The sequence below is a fragment of the Canis lupus genome, chromosome 25 (genome assembly GCF_003254725.2).
Source record: "Canis lupus dingo isolate Sandy chromosome 25, ASM325472v2, whole genome shotgun sequence".
NCBI lineage: Eukaryota > Metazoa > Chordata > Mammalia > Carnivora > Canidae > Canis > Canis lupus.
Genome location: NC_064267.1, coordinates 42,220,734 through 42,239,815, shown reverse-complemented (window position 1 = coordinate 42,239,815; position 19,082 = coordinate 42,220,734). Strand labels below are relative to the sequence as shown.

At 37.4% G+C, this 19,082-nt stretch overlaps 1 protein-coding gene across 26 annotated transcripts in view; it reads left to right on the top strand.

Annotated features, from left to right (window-relative positions):
• The window catches only part of TRIP12 (thyroid hormone receptor interactor 12), a 147,086-nt gene that overhangs the window by 80,611 nt on the left and 47,393 nt on the right, over nt 1-19,082 (top strand). For all 26 annotated transcript variants that reach the window (XM_049101348.1, XM_049101357.1, XM_049101355.1 and 23 more), the window contains 3 exons: nt 5,672-5,755; nt 6,711-6,806; nt 16,864-17,012. In XM_049101348.1, the coding sequence (XP_048957305.1) occupies nt 5,672-5,755; nt 6,711-6,806; nt 16,864-17,012 (329 nt within the window). The remainder of the gene's footprint in view (nt 1-5,671; nt 5,756-6,710; nt 6,807-16,863; nt 17,013-19,082) is intronic.

Genomic DNA, 19,082 nt, shown 5'->3' with positions numbered 1-19,082 from the left:
CCGTTAGGAGCGATGTCACCTTCTGTGAAGTTTCTTCTGTATCAGTGCAGAGAAACCATTCTTGCCTAGTGATTGTTTGAAAATTTAAGTTCATAATAAGAAGTAAGGATATGGCTTAAATTGCTTCTTCATACACATGTAAATATTAATGGAGAATGTTGGAACCCCTAAAATGTAATAAGTGTTCCTTTGGAAAGGAACTTTACGAATGCAATTTATGTTCTTATGGGCTTATTTTTATTCTTCTTGATACCTTAGCACAACAGAAATTAGGCTGCCCACTACCCCTTTCAGCTTTAAATATGTATTGATCACCAATAGGAAAAGAAGGCTAATACTTCAGAGGTTAATTGTGGCCAACAGGTTTTAAAATGTAACCTGTAATGAGCATTTCTGACTTTAAGAAACACATGAAAAAATGTTTCAGTTCACCCTTGTGAACATGGGTATCATGAGTCCTTTCTGTCAGTATCATACACGTGGGCTTAGGTGTAAGTATGTTCTTATTTTTCCGTAACAGTCTTTCATGTAACATTAGCGTGTATGCTAGTTAGTTTTCTTTCATGCCTGTGGTGGAGCCTATATCCTAGTCTGCCAGGAAGGTTCTGATTTGCCTACTGCTATTCATATTTTATGCTTCTTGTCTCAGCTTTGTCAACCTTAACAGTTTTGCCAATGTCTTTTCCTGGTTTTGTATGAATAGTGGCATGGCGAACTTGAACCATCTCTTCTGGTGAGAGGGGACCTTTTTTACGTACTTTTTTTTTTTTTTTAAAGAATAGTTTATCTGAAGGGTTAAATTTGAGAGAAAGTATAGTCCATTGCACATACAACTCATTGAAGCTCTTGATGACACAGAGGCTATGCTTCCCAGTGTTTAATGTTTATTTCAAGTCTGCATATGGAAGTGGGGCAGTTCCCACATGGATGACAGAAATGGAGCTGCTTGCTGAGTGTGTTGTTAAAGCAGAGTCATTACAGTAATTATCATAGCTAACATTTGTAGAGTGTACACTGTTGCAGACACGGTATTAAGGACTCATTCTCCTTGAGTACTAAGTTCAAAATAATGCAGAGGCGTAAGTGCTGTTCTCATTTTATAAGTGAGGGGAAACTGAGGTACATAATGATTACGGTTGCCCAGAGTCGTGGAACTCTGAAATTCAGGTTTACCATAAGAAGGGCACATTTCTAAAGGCTGTGTCCTTCCACTTCCCCCACAGTCAGAAGAGTTAGTTTATTTTTATTTATTTATTTATTTTTAAAGTCTTTTTTTTTTTTAAGATTTTATTTTTTTAATTTTTATTTGTTTATGATAGTCACAGAGAGAGAGAGAGAGGCAGAGACACAGGCAGAGGGAGAAACAGGCTCCATGCACCGGGAACCCGACATGGGATTTGATCCCGGGTCTCCAGGACCGCGCCCTGGGCCAAAGGCAGGCGCCAAACCACTGCGCCACCCAGGGATCCCGAAGAGTTAGTTTAAATTAGAGAGGAAGACAAATGATGAGAGGCTCCTGACTCTGGGAAACAGACTGAGGGCCATAGGAGGGGAGGTGGGCAGGGGGATGGGGTAATTGGGTGACAGGAATCTAGGAGTGAACATGATGTGATGAGTATGCTGACAAATTAAATTAAAAAAAAAATAACAACTTAAAAAAAAGAGCTAGTTCATTTCATATTGATATCCCCTGGAGGCCAGAATGTGGGGGTAGTGTGTAAAGTTTTGGTCCTTTTACCTGAGAGGATAAAAGCTTCAGGGAATTAGGTTCATAGACGGCCTCCTAAATGTTTGTGTTCCTTGTTGAGATTCACAATTATGGTGTGATCTCAGTATTTTCCACGTTTGCAGAAAAGATACACATGGCACTCCTTCATTTCACTTTGGAAGCAGAATGCCTTACGGATGCTACAGAAATAATTTTGCCAGCTCACTGAAGTAGTGCTGTGGGAAGAAGCAAATTCCTTATTAGCTTTACATTAAGTTCTTCAGTGTAATGTGCTTTAGTTTCTTCATATGTAAAGTTGCAATTTAAAGAGAAAAACTTCTAAGGTAGTGTGAGGATAAATCGATGGTGGTAACTTAAAGCATCTTTGGGCAATTATCCATTCACAGACAGCTCTTTGACAGTTGGTGTAAGACTCTTTATTGGAAACATTTATGTTGAAATAATGTTTTTACTAATTTAAAGAGATTGATTATCTTTAGTATATTTTGTGTTTTTTCCCCTTAATAATATTACTTATTATTATAAGTGTTACTTCTTTTTTGAGAACCCATCTTCCTGACCTTTTTCAATGAAGCCATTGAAATAAGCATATTTCTTTATATACAGTAGTAATAAAGCGTTGCTCCATCTTTGGCAGACTTGGTCATATCATCCTGACTTGGCAAGTGTTGACACTTAGGAAAATTTGTTGATATCAGTGTGCCTGGCTCTTCATAGAAGAGGTGCTAACGAGCTCTTGGAATTGAAAAGTTAGGTGTTCCCTGCATTTTCCCAACACCTGGCAGGTTAAGTGTTGGACTTTATCAGAGCTGTGTACCTTTTCATAGTGGCAATAAAGTCTTGAAAATACTAGAGACACTAAAGTTGAGAAATTAGGTATTCCTCCTTACACCTGCAAAACAAGGCAAGGAAAAATAGCCCATGTTCTGGCACCTGATTTCACATTGAGAATCTTAATTTCACAAGAAAAGAACAGGGTCAGTTTGTAAGAAGAAAGCAATCCAGTTTTACAAGTTTTTATCTAAAAAAGTAGTTAATGACTACTTTTTGTTGGAATCCCTAAAAATTAGAAGCTTCAGTATCACCTGATACCAGGGCCCATTAAGGCATGCTTACTTTACTAGTAGTTATTCCTTTGGCCTTGCCCAAAGGTTTTCATTACACTCTTACAGAAAAGTCTTCCTTCTGCCTCTTACAATTAGGGATCTGGTAAGTCTTTAAAGTTCCTGTGAACTAAAATTGAATTCTATCAGCTTTCTAATATTTTACTTGCTTTCTGCATAGGAAGCCTTATCATTAAGGTATAAAAACATAGGGTTCTGTGATCAATTTCTTGTGTTCTAACTTAAATATTTTTTCCATTGTTTTCATTCACCTGTGTATTGGAAACTATCTTTACATGGTGCTGTGAAGATATGCTGCAGAGTAGTTGGGGGAGATACTGGTTTAAACAAACAAAAATTGACACCTCTTAAAAATGTAGCATTGGATTTTCTCTGCTTGATAATCTTATGTTTATACTTGTGTCAGGACAGATCTTGTGCACGTTGCTCAAGGAGGTTTGACTCCTAAAGAATTTTGTCATGGACTCCTGTTTGTTGATGTCATCTCCTTACCTGTGTGACTTTAGAAACAGCCACCCACAGGCCAGACTAGTTTCGTTTATCTGATTTTGTAATACTTATAGGGAACTATAGTAGAAAAATGATTAATATTTGCCATCAATGGGCTGGAGAAGGATCTTTTCTTCTTTGGGTTCAGTGACTGATTTCTGTCAAAACAGGCCCTCTCCCTCCATGAAGAATCACATGGAGACCTTCTAATAAACTAAACAAACAAAAAAATCACCTTCCCAAGTGAATTTTTACTGACATTGTTGTTTTTCTTAAAAAAGATGGGTTGCCAGAGGATGCTCTATTTTATTTTATTTTTTTAAAAAAGATTTTCTTTATTCGTGAGAGAGAGAGGGAGAGGGGCAGAGGCAGAGACACTGGCAGAGGGAGCAGCAGGCTCCATGCAGGGAGCCCGACGTGGGACTTGATCCTAGGTCTCCAGGATCACGCCCCAGGCTGAAGGTGGCGCTAAACCGCTGAGCCACCCAGGCTGCCCAGAGGGTGCTTAAAACAAAACAAAACAAAACAAAACAAAAACTACTTCATTTGTTAAAAACTGTATTTGCCCTGCACATAATTGGAAGAGTTTAAAAGCAAGTTTAAGAGTCACTTTAACAAATTCAGTCATGATTCGAACCTTAATAACAGTTATTTGTTAACAAGCTTTCTGTTTAATGTGAAGAAGCAGCTGTACTGGAATGAAAAATGAGTAGTGAAGGACATATTTAAGGGGCGAATAGCGTACAGTACTAGAGTATAACCTCCTGCGGTCAGGTCTCTGATCTGTGGGTAGCAGTCTGACTTTGGGCAAGTACCCTCAAAGTCACAGGCCACAGTTACCTCACACGTATGGAAAAGCTTACATTGCCTCCCCGTGTGTTTGTAAGGAAACAAATAGACACAGCCTGCAGATGGTTCGTAAATGCCACGTATAGCATTCTAGAGTGCATTTACTCTTTCCAGCAGCTCCCCTCCAGAAGTGTGGATTTTGTTAAACTCTGATACGCTTTTATATTAGCATTTCTGGTTAACCTGTAACTATAAACCAGGGAGTGCTAACATTTCCTGTAAAGGGCCAGATAGTTGACGTGTTAGGCTTTATACATGCTCTCTTGGAACTATCTAGCTCTGTGGTTGTAGCATGAAAGCAGCCACAGATAATATGTAATACAGTGAGTTTGGCTGTTTTTCAATAAAATATTATTTACAAAATGATGTGCTGGATTGAATTTGGCCCATGGGCCATAGTTTGCTGACTCCTGTTCTTAAACCATACATTTTTCTATGAATTTTTTTGAAATCTCAGTGAAATCATAGAAAGTGCTTGATGAGGTGTGACGAAAACCCTTAAGAAAATATAGAGTTGGTGACTCGTATATTAGCATCTCTTCAGAATAGCCCTGTAAATTCACATGTTATCCATGTACTCTTAACAGTGAACAATGTTCTGGACTGACGTGTCATCTGGTGAGTGTGCAGGCTTAGGGTATTGTGGATAATCTGGTCATACACAGGTTAATTGTACAGAAAACATGCTTAACGACTCAACAGATACCAAGGAGGAACAGTAAAACTGCTTGTTCTGGAGGAATATAGTTTGGTCTTTCAGATTCCTGATAGAATCACCTTCCCTTTGCTTAAGCTGAATTGTTGGTCAGGCTAGCTCTTTGGTTTGTAGAATCCTTCTAAATCCAACTCTGTTTTTCAGTGCTTGCTTTGACATCCTAGTTTTCCTCTACTTTGTACTTTAGTGCTTTGCTGCTAGTTGGAACTGTGTATCTTCAATATTTTGTCCTGGAAATAAAAGGGTACAATCTGCCTACTCTGAGAGAAAACGTGGAAGTGATTGTGTCAAGACCGCAGCCCCGAAGTAAAGGCAGGCTGAAGAAGACCCACATCTGCCCACGACGTTTCCCCCAGATACCAGTTTTGGTCTCTGTTCTGTTTGTGACTAATTGCCTGTCCAGTAAACCTCATAGTGGTTTTGGCAGTGTGATCTGCATGGACTTTTGGTAGTTGAGTTTAAGACAAGACTTAATTTATGAACAATTTCAGAGACATGAGAAATCTGTCAAAGCCATGGATGGACAAGATTGTGTTTTTATGCCTGTTGAACACTGAGATAATTGAGCCATCCTTTCATTCACAGGATGAAATCTGGAACACCTGAGTGTGCAACAGGCAGACACCCTTAATTGCCTTTATTCGCAGTAGTCTGTCTATAGTACTCTGCTCTTTTTTTTTTTTTTTTTTTAAAGATAAACCAGACCTAAGGAGTTTGAATGTTCCTCTCCTAACCCTTACCTTCTTTTTTCTCCCCCCTTTGAAGCCTCTAGTTCTGTTGCAGGGGCTGTGGGCATGACCACCTCTGGGGAGAGTGAATCCGATGATTCTGAGATGGGACGACTACAAGGTAAAGACAGTTAATGAGCTTACAAGAAACCATTATCAGAGGCTGCCTATGATTTCTCTTCTTTCTTGAAATTAATTTAGATAAGCTCATTTAAACATGCTCTAGCAATGTGTGTACTTCCAAAAAAGCTGCTTATTTATGATTATTTGGATTTGGAAGATGATCTGTCTTGCTCTTATACTATTTAGACAGAATCTTATATATGTATTTTATATGTTTGTAAAATGTTCTATTATGGTTGCTTGTATAGCTGGTAATACTTTAAGGTCTTGAAAAGGTGATAACTTAATATGTTGTTCTCTGGTACCTAATAACAGTGCATCCCAGTGGGGTGTTTTTGCTGTGTTCTTTTGTGTTCTTGATTATCTATTTTAAAATGAAAGGGTATACCTAAATACCAGGTATTTTAATGATGTGCTTTTTAAAAAGCCGCCTTATATTCTGTATTTTTATTGTCTTCAGACTGTTGGTTTCTATGATAGATCCTCAATGTAAGGCTCACAGCAATCTCTTCTTGACTAGAAGTCTTGTGAACACATTTTTTCTCACCTTTTATACCTGATAAAAATAATTTTCCATATGTTTTTAGAAGATCTTATGACCACATCTGATTGGGAAATGATATCATCAGAAGGAAAGCAACATAAGGGCACTTAACCTATAATTTCATCAAAATAAATACTGTGGGTTTTTCTTGGATCATTTGATACAGTTCCCTCTGACACTGATATTTACCACCTCCATAAAACCTTAACATGCCTTGGAGCTGGCCATGGGTTTTGTGACTTATATTAATTAATATCTAAGAGTGATCTTGAAAGTTTAATGTAGTTTCTCTTAAAAATGGAAAGTAACTAAATCAGTCATGTGAGATGAATCAGTTGCTTGAAAGTTTTATATAAGATGAACTGCATTTACAATTCAACTGTTCTCCATGCTTTTCTTTTCTCTTTAGCTTTGTTAGAGGCCAGGGGTCTTCCTCCTCATCTGTTTGGCCCTCTCGGTCCTCGGATGTCACAACTTTTCCATAGAACAATTGGAAGCGGAGCTAGTAAGTGAATACTCTTAAATTTGCCCTCCCCTCAAACGTTTAATAATTAGGTGAGTGCTGTCTTTAATCTTTATCTATTGCTGTAAGAGGCTTTCATATGAGGAGGTTTTCATGAACTTTAACCTGTTTTTTAAAAATAGGGTTTGTGTTCATTCTTGCTTTCATTTTTCAATTTTTTTTCATTCTTGCTTTTAAACGCAGTAACTCCAGATTTTTCTGTACTTTCTTTTTTTTTTTTTTTTTGATTGCTGAATTGGAGTCATTAGAAAATCATCCAGAGTTTATGTCAAGATTGAATCTTTGTTTAACTCCAGCAAAGTAAAGAATCTCAGATGATTACATTGATTATATTATAGCATCTGATTGCATGATTTGCATAGATTTGAATCTTGAATTTTTTTGTGGCATAATAAAGTTTTAATCCATAAGACAGTCAGTTGTAGCATGAGCCGGAGAGAAAAGATTTCTCAGCAGAATTACCAGTCACTAGACTCATTTAATCAAATTAACATATTATAATCCAGAGATCTTGTCATATATGGTAGACAAAACAGTGACTCGAAGTGGCAGTTTGTAACAAGAATAACTTTTGCATAATTACAAATCTAGTTAAATTCTTTCTGGTATAGAATACTATCTTTAGCTTCCTTAAACAAAATTTACATTTAAACATTTTTTTTAATAACTTCATTGATAACGTTTCCATATAATCAGGCTATTTTTAGACTTTAATTTTAATTCAACATTTCTAAGGTGGTAACTGAAGTCTGTTAACTCTGACCTTACTAACATGTGCTCATATAATTTTCCATCAAATACTCAAAATTCTTTGTTTTTTGTTTTTTTCCAAACATAATGCAGTGAGTGTGTATGAGCACATATGCTCACATATGTGTATTTATACTTAAGTCCTTTTCAAGTTTCTGGCCTTAGCATTTGACAGGAAATTTAAGAAGCAGCTGGTATGTTTGGTTTGGTTTTCCTTTTGCTGCCGTGACACTCTGCTCTCAGATATCATACCCTGTTTCAGAGTTCTCATGAACCCTTGAAGGAGAATGCTTACTTAGTGTCATTTATTAGGTACTAGGATTGTCCTGAGTCATGAACAGCATAATACACAGAGTTGTTTCCCACATGGAGCTTCCATGCTAGAGGGTGACCCTGGCAATAAAGACAGTTTTCCTACAGAAAAATTTCAGATAGAATTAGTGCAGTGGAGGAAAATAAAGCACGGATGTAGGTTGGCTCGTGAGGGGATGTAGTTAGGCTGGTTAGAGGGACCTTTCTCTGAGGCAGGGTGAATTTGTGGATTCCCAAATGAAGTGAGGAAACCAGCCGAGTACAGGTCTGAGGGAAGAGGACATGTACCACCAGAGGTGGAAATTAACTTGGCGTGTTGGAGAAATAGCACGAGGGACCTATGGAAAGTGAATTTGTAGCTGATTAGTCTGAGAGGGGTCGAGACTCACTAGGTCATGTAGGGCTTGGCAGGCTGGCAGCAAGCGGGGGTTTATTTTTTTTAAAGGTTTTATTTTATTCATGAGAGACACTGAGAGAGAGAGAGAGGCAGAGACACAGGCAGAGGGAGAAGCAGGCTCCATGCAGGGAGCCCGACGTGACTCAATCCCGGGTGCCCGAGATCAGTCCCTGGGCCGAAGGTGGCGCTAAACCGCTGAGCCACCTGGGCTGCCCACAAGTGTGGGGTTTAACCCAATAACTGTACTCAGGAACCATGGAAGGACTTAAGAACAGGGAATGACATGATACATATTATGAAAAAGATTAAATATATGCAGAAGTTGAGAGAGTAGTAGAGTAATAACCTCCATGAACCCATCCACAATTATCAACCCAAAGCAGCTGATGTTTCAGTTATATCCTCACTTACTCCACTCCCAAGATTATTATTTTTTTCCCCAAGATTATTTTTAAGGCAGTCTTAGGCATCATTTCATTTGCATGTCATTGTATTTGTAAATATAAGGACCAAAAATTTTAGACAGTACTGTGGTTATATTAAGAGGGATCCTTACTTTTACTAGGTGTCTGCTTATTTATTTTTTTAGGTGTCTGTCTGAAGTGCAAATGTTCTAGGCCTCTCGAGCTAAATCCATTTAAAATTTTCACTTATTTGAATCAGGATCAAAATAAAATAGGATCTATACATTGCTATCAGTTAATGTTTCTTTAAGTTTTTTTTTGGGGGGGGTGTCTTGAGAGAGATTCTATTTTACCATTTCTTTATTTCTTGGTTAAGGCTGTGAAGAAAACTTGTTAAGACTATTGACATTAAAATATTCATATGGAGGGGCAGCCCCAGTGGCACAGCGGTTTAGCACCGCCTGCAGCCCAGGGCATGATCCTGGAGACCCGGGATCGAGTCCCACGTCGGGCTCCCTGCATGGAGCCTGCTTCTCTCTCTACCTCTCTCCCTCTCTCTCTGAATGAATAAATAAATATATAAATCTTGAAAAAAAAAATATTCATATGGAGGGTTGACCATTGCACATGAAATCAATATGAACCCATACAGACTAGAACCAGAGTAGAAAACGGTGTTATACCCATCATGCCTGGACCCCAGATCAGTGATGCCTACTGCATGGCCATTCTTTGTCTCTTTACCCTTAATCTGCATCCGTCCTCCCACCACTGGAAATGAATCTCAGAGATTATGTAATATTATCTATAAACATTTCATCATGTAGCTGAAAATAATGCCCGTTTAAAACACAACTCCCCCCCCTTACCATTATCATACCTGAAAAGTACACTAGTAATTTCTTTAATAATAGCTGTACAATAGTGTCAAGTTTCCTTCTCTCAAATGTCATAAATGTACTTCTTTATAAACTGGTGGTTAGATCTTGGAGCTTTTTCGGATTCAAGTTTGATTCTTTATTCCCTTGATGAGGAAAGACTAAGCAAAAGTGGTAATGTGTTCTAATCCTAGGAAATGCATAAAGTCTAATGATCTCGTAAGCCATCAAAACTCAGTGCCTAAATGACAGGGATTATGAAATGACAGTATTTCACATCTAATGACCAGCCTTCATTTGTTAGAAATGAAAGCAGTAATTTAGTAGAAATAAATTTAAGAATATCTCCCTTCTGTTTTGTTACACAGGAAAATAACTGGTATTTCTTCGAACCATTACTTACCAGTTTGGAAAATTTAGTTGGTTTTTGTATCCTCCAAAGGGCCATTATTGTTTTTATTTTTTAAAGATTTTTAAATTTTTTTTTATTTATTCATGATAGAGGCAGAGACACAGGCAGAGGGAGAAGCAGGCTCCATACCGGGAGCCCAATTGGGGACTCGATCTTGGGACTCCGGGATCGCGCCCTGGGTCAAAGGCAGGCGCTAAACTGCTGAGCCACCCAGGGATCCCCTCATTATTGTTTTTAAATATCACTGTCAATTGGAGACAAATCTTCAGACATTTCAGTGATTGTTGATGATTAAATTGTCATATCATTGGATGATGGCATCTTTTTGGGGTTGTCTTTTGAATCTTTCTTATAACCCCCAGTAGTTTTTTTTTTAAAGATGTTATTTATTTATTTGAGGAAGAGAGTGAGGGAGAGACAGAGAGCACGAGCTGGAGGAGGGGCTGAGGAAGAGGGAGAAGCAGACTTCCTACCCTGGAACCAAGACTTGAGCTGAATTAGACGCTCAGCCAACTGAGCCACCCAGATGCCCATGATCCCAGTAGCTTTTGAGAACTTCCTCTCTTTCTGAGATACCAGGCTCAAACACCCCACTTTGGGATTTTTCTCAGAGAACATCCTGATTTCTTTCATATGAAATAAAATTTAGAGCCCATAGTCTAGGGTCTAGGTGTACCCATTGCTACTGGGATTATGACTATTATTTAGATTTTATTTATTTATTTGAGGAGGAGGGGAGAGCAGGAACAGAGGGAGAAAGAATCTAAAGTCTCTGAAGCCGACTCTGCATTAAGAGCAGAGCCAGGTGTGGGACTCAGTCCCACAACTGTGAGATCATGACCTGAGTTGAAACCGAGAGCCTGGATGTTTAACTGACTGAGCTACCCCTAAGGTGATCATTGTTATTAGACATTTGTAATGAACAAACTTAGAGAATACTTGTATTTTATCTTTAAGAATAAAAGTCATGAGTTCTGACTTTTAATGCCATTTCAAATTGAGGGCTGCAAGGTTTTTATTTACCTTTATCTTGTGTCTTCTTTCTCCCGTGCCAAAATTCCACTTTCCAATGATAATAACATAGTCACTTACTTGCTTTCTCTTACAATATAAAATTCCAGCTTTCAAAGTAATGCTACTGAGAGTTAAGTTTTCAACAGTTTTTGTTGATGTTTTGGGGGGACTTATTTTGTGGTCATGTTTTTGTGTTTTAAAGTATTTGAGGAACACCTGGGTGGCTCAGTCAGTTAAGCATTCGCCTTCAGCTCAGGTCAGGATCCCAGGGTCCTGGGATCAAGCGCTGCCTCAGGCTCCCTGCTCAGTGGGAAGTTTGCTTCTCCCTCTTCCTTTGCCTCTTCTTTGGCTTGTGTACTCTTTCTCTCTTTCAAATAAATAAATAAAATCAAAAGGAAAAAAATAAAGTCCTTTTAAATGATTCTCTTTATTCAGGCTGCTGAGTTGGTTTGGTTCATTTGCTTGATTTGGTTTTAATTTAGAGAAATTGCTTTTACATTTTAGCTTCAATCTTATTCTTATGGGGTGTTTACATGGTTTAAAAAAGTCAAATCTGCAAATAAGATATATTTAGAGAAGTCTTCTCTTCTTTTGCTGTTCCCTTTACCCTGTGCTCCCTCCTCTCACACAAATAACCATTGTTAATTTTATGGCTTATTACTCTGTTATTTACGTAAGAGAACAAAAACAAATTCATATATATTCCACACACACTGCCTTTTTAAGAGCAGAGTAGTAAACTTTATACAGTTTAGGATGCCTTTAAATGGTATCTTGGTGTTCACTTTCTATAGCTGCTGCATAGAGACAGAGAGGAGATTCCATATTCCTTTTGTAAAGCTGCCATAGTGCTCCACTGCAGGGATGCACAGTTTATTTAGCATGTCCCTATTGGACATTCAGGTTATTTCCAGTCTTGGTTATGCTGCAGTAAAACAAAGCTTTTCATATTTTTTCTAGTTTTATCTTTAGGATAGATTGTTGTAAGTTATTCTCTTTTGGAATTGTACCATCTTGTATTTCTTCTACTCATATGTAACAGACATTATGGTATTATTTTTTTCTTTTGCTAACTTTTTGGTTCTATATCCCTGTAGACTTCTTTTAGTAGTTACTGTAGAGATCTTAATGCATGTCCGTGGTTTATTATAGCCTACTATATCAGTACTTTATAACATCCTAACCAGTGTAAGAACTGTACAACAGCTTCGCTCCTGTCATCCTTTTTGCTATTGTTTTAATTTGTTTTACTTATACACGTGTTATACACACAATAAGACCTAATTGTTGGTTTAGATCATCCATATTCCTTTGCCCACATACACATCCCATTTTCATTGCTCTTTAATTCCTTCTGCAGTTTTTCTCTTCTAATTATAGAGTTGTTTCCCCTTCAGTCTGAAGAACTTTTTTTATGTGGTGAATGAATGATAGTAATGATTTTTTTTCTGCTTTTGAGAAGTCCTTGATTTGCCTTAATTTCGAAAAGATATTTTCTCCACAATATAAAATTCTCATTTAGCTTTTAGTAATGTCTTCTGGTTTCCATAGTTGCTGTTTAAAAGTCGTATTGGTGCCTTTTCAAGGCAATGTCTTTTTTCCCCTGGCTTCTTTTAAGATTTGCTTTTTGGGGGTGTGTGGGTGGCTCAGTTGGTTAAGTGTCCGACTCTTGATTTCGGCTCAGGTCATGATCTCAGGGTCATGAGATGGAGCCCTGCATCGGGCTCTGCTCTGCACGCATTGTGGAAACTCTTTCATAGCTTTCTCACAAAAAATTTTGCTTTTTCAAATTATTATTTTTAATTAATTTAATATTAGGCCTAATGACTTTTTATTTTTTCATTTGCTTAGGTTTCACTGACTATTTGAGTCTGTGAGTTTGATACCTTCAATCAGTTTTGGGAAATTCTTGGCCATTATCTCATGAAGTGTTCTCTTTTCTCCTTAGCTCTTCAAATATTCTTCCTTTCCCTCTGGGAGTATCAAGGTCATACATGTTCAAACTTTGGGCTTCATCCAGATTATTTCTCTGGCTGGTTTTTTTTTTGGGGGGGGGCGTCTATTTTGAGAACTTTGGTCAGTTTTTCAGCTTTTACTAATTCTTTTTTCTGCTGTCATCTTCAGTCTCTTGGTAAATCCACCAATGAGGTCTTAATTTCAGATACGTTTTTCTAGTTCTGGAGAGTTACTTAATTTGTCTTTTGGATTCCAGTTTTCTGATGAAATTTTTTACATACTTACCCATTTTGTCCATCTTTGGTTATATTTGTAGTGTATTAATCATGGTTATAAAATAGTTTTCTAATTCTAATGGTGTTGGTCTGCTTCTATTTCTCTCTCTCTGTCTCTTTTTTCCTAAGATGGTTTACTTTAGAGACAGCATGCATGCAGATGGGGGTGGGGGCAGAGGGAGAGGGAGAGAAATCCTCAAGCCGACTCCTGAGTGTGGAACAGGGCAAGGGGCTTGATCTCACAATGCTGAGATCATAACCTGAGCTGATAGCAAGAGACAGACACTTAAGCAACTGAGCCACCTAGGCGCCCCTTTCTTACATTAGTCACATTTTTCATATATCTGGTTGTTGTTGTGTCATAGACATTTTGTATAAAAGAACCTGAAGAGACCCTAAATAATATTTTCTACTGTAAAGTTGTTTCCCCTTTTTTTGTATTAAAACATAAAGAGTTAGAAGCTGATCAGTTTGTTCTAGTTAGGGGTTAGCTTGTTTTGATCACAATTGCAAGTTTTGTGTGACTCATTTGACCTCTGGCTCATCCCTGTTTTTATGTTGTGATCCTCCTAGGGTTTTGATTGAGGACCTTGCAAGTCTCTGTCTACTTGGACTGTATTCATTATGCAGTTTGAAAATGTCACAGATGTCTTGGGTTAGAACCCACTTGCTGTGTGTGTTTGAGGCGGGCCTCCTCCCTCTGTAGGGACTTTGTCTTCTGAGTACCACAAAACTGTGTAAGGTTTTGTTCTGTTTTATCAAAACTTATGATTCAGTGCCAGCCTTCTTCACAGCTCCAGAACTGGGCCAATGTCTGGTGGGACCAATTCAATCAGAAAAATCAGCTTCCTATGACTCTCTAAAGTGCTGTGGTTTTTCTCTCCTATTCATATCAGCAGTTGGCAAACTCCTGCCCAAGGGCCAGTTGGTTCATTTTATAGAGCCTGTGAACTAAAAATGATTTTTATATTTCTTAAAAGGCTGAAAAAAATTTTTGAGATGTGAAAGTTAAATGAAATCAAATTGTAGTGTTTACAAATAAAGTTTTATTGGAATACAGCCATGCCTGTTTATGTATTTACTGTCTTCTGCTTTTGTAGTAGGTTTAAATAGTCACAACAGAGACCCTATGGCTTGCAAAGCCCAAAATATTTACTCTCTGGTTCTATATAGAAAATGTTTGCCTATCAACCCTTGATCTGTGATAGTGGTTCTCAAAGTGTGGTCTGTGGCTTCTCTGGGGTTCCTGAAACCCTAACTTTGAATCCATTGGTCAAAACTATAGTGGTAAATGCTAAGGTTTTTCATTTTCTACATTGTTGATGTTTGAACTTTGTTGATGTTGCAAAAGCTGTGGTGGGTAAAACTGTTGTTACTTTTTTGAAAGAATCAAAGCAGTGGTTCCAAACTGTAGTAGTAGTCATTGTATTCTTCAGTGCTAAATAAATGCTCCTAGTAAAAATAATTTCATTTTTACATAAGGATGCCCTTGATAAACAAAGTTACTAACTTTATTGTCTTTACCAGTAAGTATGTCTTTTTAATAGTCCTTGTGAAAAAGCGGGGTCAGTGTTTTCCAAGTTCTTCATCTCAAATAATGTTGCTGTAGATTGGGAGTAGATCCAGAGGTGGTCATACTGCTGTTTTTCTTTAATAAAGCCTGACATTTAAACGACTTGCAACAACAATAAAATTACAGCGCTTTTCATCTCTGAGGGTTTTTTTTTTTTTTTTTTTTTTAAGGTTATTTGTCAGAGTGAGATTGAGAGTGCACAATCAGGGGGAGAAGCAGGTTCCCTCCTGAGCAAAGAGCCCTCTGTGGGGCTAGGTCTCAGGACCTTGGGGTCATGACCTGAGCCAAAGGCACATGCTTAATCAAATGAACCACCTAGGCATCCCAGAAATTTTTTGTTTTAAAAAATATAGTGATTTTTCACAAAAATTTTATTTATATTAATATGTGGTGAATTAATCAAGTATTTAAAGTTTTTCTCTTAGTCCCAGACACATTTATAAATATAAGTAAATAGAAACCCTATAGGCAAAGGTGCTTTTGGGGCTCCTTAGTAGTCTTTAAGAGTACAAAGTGGTTTTAGAACCAAAAGTAATCAGAGTGTAAATTATGGCTTTAGCTTTTTATTGTCATTTTCAGTTTGGTTTAAGATCTCTTTAGGAACATCTCAAAGGTTCAGTGGTGATGATGATTTTGATCATGCTGACATGATCTGTGTCCTAAAATTGCCAGCCTCAGTGTTTATAAATATCCAGTTGCATTTGTCAGTTTTTCCTTTCTTAGGTGGTTGTGCTAATAGAATATATGAACTATTTCATTCTTTAAAAGCAAATATAGAAGCAACTGAGGATTGTTTGTGTTCAGTTTACTTTCCCTTTCTTTTTGCCTTTCACATTTCAACACAAGAATGATAAGCCTGCTTTAAGTGGAACTGCTATTAGTTTGAAAAATTTTAAAGATGGTAACCATCTGAACTTGATTTTCTTGAAATATATTTTTGGATTGACTCTTGGTTATGATAAAGGTAGGTAGGTGGTAGTAGGCAATTCATTAGCCACAGTCTTAAATAACAGAAAAAATAAATCTTGTAAGAATCACTATGTGTCTCTTTGGAAAGCTGTGCCATCCAGGAAGATGACTCTTACTTAATTGAAAAAAAAAAAAAAAAAAAACCTTTGGTTTTCATATGAATTCCACATTCATTGGCAGTTCCTAAATGTGTGGCATTTCTAAGGTGTTTCAGTAGTTAAGGACATGGGAGTGGAAAAATCCCATACACAGCCTAAAAAGGTGTAGGAAGAAAAAGGACTTGAAAGTAGCATCAGCTGTAATTTGGTAAGCATTAATTGAGTTGATCATGGCTTCAAGTAGGAAGGTGTTCATGAAAATTTGAAACACGTTTATGGCCTTAATTTGGAGTGTTTTATCCAGATCACTGACAGCAGTCTTCCCTGTTGGAGTTGAATCTTAATGTTTTTTAGTTGTTCGGGCAACAAATTTGAGCCTTAAAAAAGTGGAAGTGCTGTCTCATATTCTGAGAGCAGCATCTGCACAGGGAATGAGAGATTGTGAAAAGGCCAGTCTTTTGCTGTTTTTAGAAATACTTCATCTTCTCCTTTCTTTTTTGTTAGGTACATTGCTGTATTGGTTTTTATTTTTCTTGCCCTTCCACTGTTAGGATTCCATTTATTCTGAGCAGGTCTTCAAGGGTATGTGGATTTCCTTTGAAGACTGGGCCTCACTGTTGAACAGGTTATATTACTGCAGCAAAGTTTTGCTCAGTCAAAATAATAAAAGTAACTCTGTCAAAGGTAATAATTCCTATTAGTCTTACGGATATTTTTTTTTCTTTTAGCTTATATGAGCCAATCAGCTTGTCTCATTTTAAAAGAAAAAAGACAAAAATCTGTATATACTGTGAGACCCTTTAAGGGAGGATAAATCCAACCAATTTTATTTGGTCTTGAATTATCAGCAGCCTGTCTTAACCCTGGTATAGACCTAGCCTTTCACTGAGATTGAAACATAAGCAGCCAGCTAGCATGTAGAGTCACACCTTAAACTGAGTAATAATTTCCTTAAGTGTTTAAAAGTAACGTTTCTTTCTCTGCCTCCCCCACCCCCAAAGGCTCTAAGGCCCAGCAGCTTCTGCAAGGACTACAAGCAAGTGATGAAAGCCAGCAACTCCAGGCAGTTATTGAAATGTGTCAGTTATTGGTTATGGGAAATGAGGAGACGCTGGGAGGGTTTCCGGTCAAGAGTGTCGTTCCAGCTTTGGTAAGAGAGTTTCCACCTCATTTTACCTCAGTTCTCTGAATGTTGCTGAAAGCATGATTACTATTTATACGGTTAAAACTGAGATAAGTAGAACGTGGCTTTGTGCTTTTACTTCATGCTTGTCAATCTTGCTAATAATGAATTCAGTCTTGTCAATGATTGCTAATAATGAATTCATAAACTTTCTTAACTACTGCCTCTTGATATTTAAAGTGATGTGTTTTAAACTTAAAAGTTTTTGCCCCATCAGGTAATACCTAACTTACTATGCCAAAATTTACATGCCTTCTCTTTTAAACTGGTGATAAATGGGCAATAATCAGCTCTCACTTGTAGATTGGCTTTGTGGGCTACAAAGGTTTTGTGTTTGGTAATTGTGTGCAATGGCAGAGCATTCAAGCCAGAATACCACATGAATCCTTCCAGCTTAGGTTTTATGTTAAGCAAAAATAAAGAAACAACAACAAAAGACCCTTTTAGTGATTTTTCAAAACAGTTGTGAGTTGATGTTTAGAATTTATTAACATCCTGATTGCTTGCTTAAGCTTTTTAATGGGAAAACAACGGGAGGAGAAATTGCCACTCTTAAATGTAGGCCCCTGAGCACAATAAGTCTTAAATAGCAGCTTGGTAGTTTTCTTAGTTCAAGAAATTGGCTATAATTGAAAATTAAGATTTAAGTCTGAGTGAAATTCCAACGAAAGATTAGAATAAACATCATGAATATACTCACTGCATATTTTACCTTGGAAATTTAAAACAAATATCACATTAAGTCTTTGTATTAAATAAAGTTGACAAAAATATGTTTGATACATCATATTGTTTTATTTGATCCCATTATCAAATTGTGGAGACAGTTGACCGAAGCTCGTTGAAACACAAGGTGGCACAGTCTTTATTTTGTCTGTTCCTACTGGATGGCTCAGCTGTGGCTGGGGATGAGAAAGGATGTGTCAGATTTTCCACTTTTTGCCATGCCAGAAATATTACCAGTTCCACTCTAATAAGGACTGGCATGTTGCTTTCCAAACTTTTCATGAAAGTGGTATTTGTTGTTGTATTTTTACATTTTGCCTATGTTAATATTCACACCCTACTCCTTACCCACGTAACTGGTTTTGTATTGTGAATTAAACCATCTAGTGTTGTTGTTCTTGTGTTATTGTTTATTAAACAATAACAAAGAACTTGGTTTGTACTATCTAAAATGCAGTTTTTATTAGTTGAGTAAAGATGCTATTAAATCTAAGCACAAATGTTTACACATAATCTAATTTGTTTAATTTGCTGGCTGTTGATTAGATTTAAGTACCTAATAGACCTGCATAAGGCAGCTCCTGGCATTAATACTGACTGTTGTTAATGAATTGGCCAGATTTATCTTTTATCAGAATTGAATATTATGACTATATACCCATCCATCAGCATTCACTTGGGTGAGCAGTCTTTTTTGTTGATAAGGAATCTTTTTTTTTAAATAATAAATTTATTTTTTATTGGTGTTCAATTTGCCAACATACAGAATAACACCCAGTGCTCATCCCGTCAAGTGCCCCCCCCCCTCAGTGCCGTCACCCATTCTCCCCCACCCCCCGCCCTCCTCCCCTTCCACCACCCCTAGTTCATTTCCCAGAGTTAGGAGTCTTTATGTTCTGTCTCCCTTTCTGATATTTCCCACACATTTCTTCTCCCTTCCCTTCTATTCCCTTTCACTATTATTTATATTCCCCAAATGAATGAGAACATATAATGTTTGTCCTTCTCCAATTGACTTATTTCACTCAGCATAATACCCTCCAGTTCCATCCACGTTGAAGCAAATGGTGGGTATTTGTCATTTCTAATGGCTGAGTAATATTCTATCGTATACATAAACCACATCTTCTTTATCCACTCATCATTCGATGGGCACTGAGGCTCCTCGATAAGGAATCTTATTATAGCAGTTCTTCCCTAACATGGTCTTAGAAGGTTCATTTTGTCTTAAGAATTGGAGAACTTTTTACTTTTCCTGTTAACATGACAACCCCTTTCAGTCTACAGTAGTTATTTCAAATGATAGGTTGT